The 6,246-nt window shown below is 33.6% G+C and overlaps 1 protein-coding gene across 1 annotated transcript; it reads left to right on the plus strand.

Moving 5' to 3' along the window:
* The first annotated feature begins 848 nt into the window (after positions 1-848).
* LOC120626164 (telomerase reverse transcriptase-like) lies at positions 849-3,954 on the plus strand. The gene is made up of 2 exons (XM_039893525.1): positions 849-1,481; positions 2,314-3,954. Exons 1-2 carry the CDS (start codon positions 876-878, stop codon positions 3,868-3,870), a joined length of 2,163 nt encoding a protein of 720 aa, XP_039749459.1. The 5' UTR covers positions 849-875; the 3' UTR covers positions 3,871-3,954.
* The last annotated feature ends 2,292 nt before the right edge of the window (positions 3,955-6,246 follow it).

A 6,246-nucleotide genomic window follows, 5' to 3' on the forward strand; every position in this document is an offset into this window, starting at 1 on the left:
TCGACACCTGGTGGTAAGTGATGAATCGGCCCCTACGATGTTCATACCGGGAGCCTCCCAATTATATGATCACAGTGGTCACCAATGCGCCATGGAGATAAATGAACAGTAATGCGGCCTAAAAGAAAATAAAACCATATTTAAGAATCACACCACATGGCTGGCATCTATACATTTAAAATTAGTTTTTTTTTTTTATTTAAGCGAATAAAATATACAATCACTCGCTTTAAGGCTCCCAATATACAGTCAATAATATTGTCAATATTCAGAATGACAATAATATTAACATCTGTGCGAAGGAAAACGTGAGGAAACCTGCATGCCACAGAGTTCTCCTTAATTTTCTCAAAGACCAAAGGCTTCTCACTGTCAGAGTGAACCCGACTTGCCGTGTAATGGTTGGGTGATGATGAAGCAGTTAAAAACTGGGAGTGTCTTTGTAATCGAGTTTACTTTTGTTTGAATAAATAATGACTATTTACAATAATAGTCTTTTAATTCCAACATTAAGGTACGCCCAAATGCACTTTGAACTTTTAATACTGCAAAACTCGATTTAAAATTTGGCGCCTCTTTTTTACCCGTTAAATAGTATTACCTTAATGGGGGCACAGATAATATACAAGAGTACTCGGCAAATTTTTCGATAAGTTTCTTTAATATGGTACACATGGTTTTTATTAAGCACTAAGAATATCTTTTTCTTGTTTTTATTTTGAATTGTAACTTTTGGGACCACTGACTGTTTTTATTCTATAAATGCAAAAACAAAACGTTTCTGTCAAGTGTCATCAATAAGTTGAAAAATCACCAAAATTTGAATTTAATTTTTTCAGTTTTGTGTCTACAGCTAGGTTTTTAAAACAAAATATATGTACAGGTTTAACTTTTGTGATATGATCGAACCAATATATTTTGCACAGTACTTCGTATTTAAACAAAATGTGAGATCGCTCAATAATGTTGTTAATTCAAAATTGTTAAAAAGTGAGAAAGCTGAAGATTTTCTTCAAGCAATGATAAAAGAAGAACGTTTGATTAGAAAAATTTCACTAGAATTAAGAAGAATATTACTTGATATGCAACAAAACATTAAATATTGCAGTAAACAGGATTACAAAAATTATTTCGTCATGTATAAAGAAGAAAAGCATAGTTTATTTACAGTGAATAAAGAAAGAATTTATGAAGGATGTTGGGAAGCGCTCAGTGAAATAGTTCCTAAAAAGTTTTTTGGTAACAATAATAACATCAAAATATTTAAGAAATGCACCAAAATAATAATATACAGTATGAAGCGTCAACATCTATATTTTGGAAAATTTATAAAGAAATGGGATTTTAATTTTTCATTTTGGAATAATCTATCGGCATCACAGTTAATCAATGTTTTAACTAATATTCTTCAGTGGATATTTAAAGTTATTTTGTCAGGAATTATATCATTGAACTTCTATGTTACACCAAGCCAAATAACTATAGTCGGAAAAATGTAATAGGCCCGTTTTGACATTTGTGCAAGACCATAGAATGTAACTTAGAACAAAAATGAAAGAAACAAAAAAATTAAAAACAATTACATACAGTGTTTTAAAAAATACGTAAATTTTTTTGGGACGTTAAATAATATGAAAGAATATATCGCGATTATTCTTTTTGCGCTTACTTCATAGTATCATGCAATTTATAATTGTTGCGAAACGTTCAAAAAACAGTTACGTTCTCAGTCTTTTTTTTATTATAATAGAGCTGTAACCATTTTTTTACTGAATATCGAAATTAAATATTGTGTAGTTATCTTTACTGCAAAGAATGAGCTTGGTTCTCAAAATGGGTTCTAAATAATGAGTCTGAGATGATGTATCTGACCAAGCGGCACATGACTGAAGCGTCCCCGTGCGCACTGCGCAGTTTTTCGTTCCTCATCTTGTAAAGTTGACTGTGCGCTCGTTTAAGTTTGATATATATTGTTTACTATTACGTTAACTATGGCTCTTCTATTTTGGACATTAATTTAAACATAGTGATTTGACTCGATTTTTGTGTTTTTTGTTATATAGTACTAACTCTGTTTCAACATGTTGAAAAGTGGACGTATAATCAACAGCCAGTCACGCGTATTGGTTGTGAAGTTAAAGGAATACTTTGAACGAACGAACACTTTACAATACATAATAATGATATTATCAAGTACTGATACAAACTTGAATTGATTTATCGTGAGTATCGAGTACAGAGTCTTATGGTTCCATAACTAGTTACGTCGCGATGACAAGTGTCAAAACGGGCCTATTACATTTTTACGACTATAATGATGAGAATTTGCTTCATTATTTCTGGAAAAATCAGTGGCAGAGTTTCTACAACAGGAAAATATCAGAGATGATAACAGCTAAAGTAATCATTAAATTTCATATTAACTGTGTAGGGAAAAAAGTGAGGAAAAGGTATACATTGCAAGAAAAACTAAAGTTGAAGTTGCTTAAAAAGGCTATACCTAAACTGGTTTTAGTTTTGAAACCAAATTATGGTTACAGACCAATTGTACGGTATAAAAGTGAACAACTCAATGCAGCGGACAAATATAAAATTAAAGAAAGATTATTTTTTCTGAGAAAGCTCACTGGAAAACCACATGAGAAAATTGAAATTCAATTTTTAACACTATTCACTAAATGGGTGGAAAGAAATAAACCTAAACTTTTCTTTGTCAAAACTGATCTCAGTAATGCTTTTGGTTCAATCAATAAAACAAAGCTTTTGAAAATTCTTTATGAAAGGCATCAAGAGTTGCAAAAGATGGAAACATCTGTGTATATGAAGAAGAAACATGCTCAACATTATAAAGACTTTGTAGAGGAGCTCAGAAAGCCTTTGCTGATTCATGCTGGTTCCACAGTTTATGAATGGAGGGAAGGGCTTGTGCAAGGCTACAAATTTTCACCTGCGTTATCTGAGCTATATTATTCCTTTATGGATGAAATATACTTCTCAAAACTTTTGAAAAATCATAATGATCTCCAGTTATTTATTCGAGTAGTGGATGACTACTTATATGTCACAGACTCTTTGGAAGATGCTCGTTTGTTTCTAAAGGCATTATCAAATTATAGAAATGTAAATTACTCAAAAACCGTAGTTAACTTTGCACATGCTGATGTAAGTTCCAGCAGGGACATAACTTTTCTTGGGTTCTGCTACAATACTGATAACTTGCAAGTGAGTAGCGCAAGCTCAGTTTTCGCTGGAGATATGTGCTATAAAATTGGTTTCTCTGCAGCAACTGTAAACTTGGGAATGTTTTTAGAAAACAGGATTGGTATATCAAGTATTCAAATTAATTATCATATATTTAACTTTTATCACAACAGCGAACAGTTAATATGGAATCATGTTTTTATCACATTATGTTTGTCAGCAAATAAGTTCTGTACAATTTTATCCATACTCTCCGATGACAGTGAGATGCCAAAGTATTTATCTTTATACAAAAGGAGAGTTTCTGTGAGACTCTGTAACACTATAATAGAGGTATTGAAGAAAAATGCGCCCATAGATTTTGCTTTTGTGTATTGCATAAACCATTTCCGATATCTGTCCTTCAAAGCCTTGTTGTTATGCGCTCGGAAGACATCCAGATGTAGCATATTAGTACCGTATGTTAATGTGGAATTGGCTAAATCGAATTGTATATATGGTAAATGGAAAGAACATGCTAGAACTGTTTCAAAAAATGGCCTCAATCTGGTTGAAGCTTTAAAAGATGTTTGCAGAAAATCTGATTTGAGGCAACTTTTTAAAAATTTTGATGTATTGCCATATGATTTTCAATGCTATGATCATAAAAGGTTTTTTCTATCATTGTAGAAACGAGCGTCAAAATGAAATGTTTATTTTACTGTCTTACACACCTTTTATATGCTCAACTCATTACAGATCATCCATAACAAATGGGTTTCTTTTGCCTTATTCAAAATACTTTGAATGACCTATAAGGACTGCAATAATAATATTTGGCTTAGCCGCGGCATTAGTGTATTTGTCGATAGCAGTGGGACCCAAGAAAATAAATGGAAAGGTGCCCGCCTTTGGAAATTTGGTATCAATCAGTCTCAGCTCCTAATATCACTTTCAAACAATAATAATGCTTATAGAATCAAAATCGCATGGTTAGCTAACGCTAACATTTATTATTTAGGTACTCCTAGTAAAGTCCTAGTCCTGATAAATGTCGCAACTCTTCACAACACACACTCACGCAACAAACACAGCGTCTTCGCCGGCTAAGACGAGGGCCCCGATTTCTGACGTCACCCGGACGTGGATCCTTACTCAGGTGGTTAGCGGCAAGTGTCCTTCCGAAAAAGCAAAAAAAAGCTCTAACCGTGCAGTTTCATTTGACATTTGACGGTCGATTGGCGCAGTTTGCAGCGACCCTGCTTTTGAGTCCAAGGCCGTGGGTTCGATTCCCACTACTGGAAAATGTTTGTGTGATGAGCATGAATGTCTTTCAGTGGTTGGGTGTTCTAAGTCATTTATAAAAAATATTCATCAGTCATCTTAGTCCCCAACACAAGTAACACAAGCTACTCTTAAACTGGGTCTAGATGGCGATGTGTGTATTGTCGTAGTATATTTATTTATTTATTTAATTATATATTTATATTATTCAGAAGTTAGGCATCCGTCACTTCCAGCTATCGCTGACAAAGAATACTTAGTAATCGCAGCATTTTTGGTTGATTCGTATGCAGTAGGAGGTTAAATAACATTGTTTGCAGTCAGCGGTGAAGCCTTTATGTATGCGGCAACAATTTATCAATAAGCTGTAAGTGAAAGGTGTATAGCAGGCTGCTAAGGAGTTATGTCCTCTATCTCAAATCAATTATACCCCTAGGGAACTGTGCTGAATGTCAGCATAAAAAGGATATATCCTATATTCTATATCGTTATATAAACTCACATTAAAATTAATTTAGTAGTTTCGGTGTGATGCTCGGCCAAGATAAATAAAGGCTGACATTATGGATTATAGAATGCCCTCCCAAAAAATAATTTCAAAATAAGCAGGTTCAATTTACAGAAGCAGATCTGTTACAGATTTGTTATAATTACTAGCAGAGTCCCGAGGTTTAACCCTCATAAACTACAGGACGCTAACCTACTGCTACTTACTACAGTCTACAAACTTCATCAATAAATTAGCTACATAACATAAATATTTTTTTCATCACACTTGCTGGTAACGAGAACGTTATTACATAGGTATAAGGCGCATAATCCAAGTCCTTGTGCTTTATTTATGATAACCGATGAAGTTTACCCTGCTCCTTATTTCACGTTATATGTATATGAAGATGCACCACTTTTAATTTAGACGGGTAATACGGATTTTTTTTTAACCAACAAAGAGGTTTTATGCGGATTAAAATAAGTAGTAGGCATATGAACAAAAATGTTTACCTTCCCAATTATGATCAAAGAACGTTTAATTTTATTTAAGGATTCACTATTCATTACTAGTTATATTTGAAACATGTTTTAAATACCATGATTTTTTTATAGCAGCGAACGATGCTGGCTGTATGTCCGTTTACCTTGGCATAAAATAAAATTCGTCGCGCCATTTCGCATGATTAATAATTTGTTAATAGATTCGCTTTTCGGTCTACTGTTAATAATTTGAAGTGCCCAGTTTAAATTGGAAAGTACAGAAATAGTAGATTTTACTCTGCCGGGAATAATAATCGAGGCACTAATCACGAGTGAATAACCAGTTTTGACCAGAATCTGGAGAGCAAAATAAGGTCAGTTATTTTAATTTAATTAAATAAATTTATTTAAATGTTTATTCCTTTTTTTCTTACTTGCTAGTGTGATGAAAATCGTATGAAACGCGTTTGGTACATTACTTGTTATACATTGCTTTCTTAGCGCATTCGCTCTTAGCTCATGCGACTAATACTGCCTCGACTGTGCAATGCAATGTTACAAAACTGTGTAATGCGGATAGTAAGTAAGGATAGCGTTGCAAATAAAGATTTTAAACTAAGATTTTCGTGGTTAATCAACATTTCTTAAGTTAGTTCAACGGGTACATACCATAATATTTTGGATTTGTCGATATTTCGACGCAGTTGCATGGACGGGACTGCGTAGGCAAGAGATGTCAAGTTGGATGTCACGGGCAGAATCTGACTACCCGCTTTCGTGTTTTTTTTGTTGGTATTTCACGAACATTTC

This window comes from Pararge aegeria, chromosome 1, assembly GCF_905163445.1.
Source record: "Pararge aegeria chromosome 1, ilParAegt1.1, whole genome shotgun sequence".
NCBI classification, from domain to species: Eukaryota; Metazoa; Arthropoda; class Insecta; order Lepidoptera; family Nymphalidae; genus Pararge; species Pararge aegeria.

What these genes read in the sequence shown, in the direction of transcription:
- LOC120626164 (XM_039893525.1), top strand. Translation starts at nt 876, where the DNA reads ATGTACAGGTTTAACTTTTGTGATATGATCGAACCAATATATTTTGCA. An exon ending in TTACACCAAGCCAAATAACT is followed by an intron (nt 1,482 to 2,313) that starts ATAGTCGGAAAA and finishes TTTTACGACTAT; the next exon opens with AATGATGAGAATTTGCTTCA.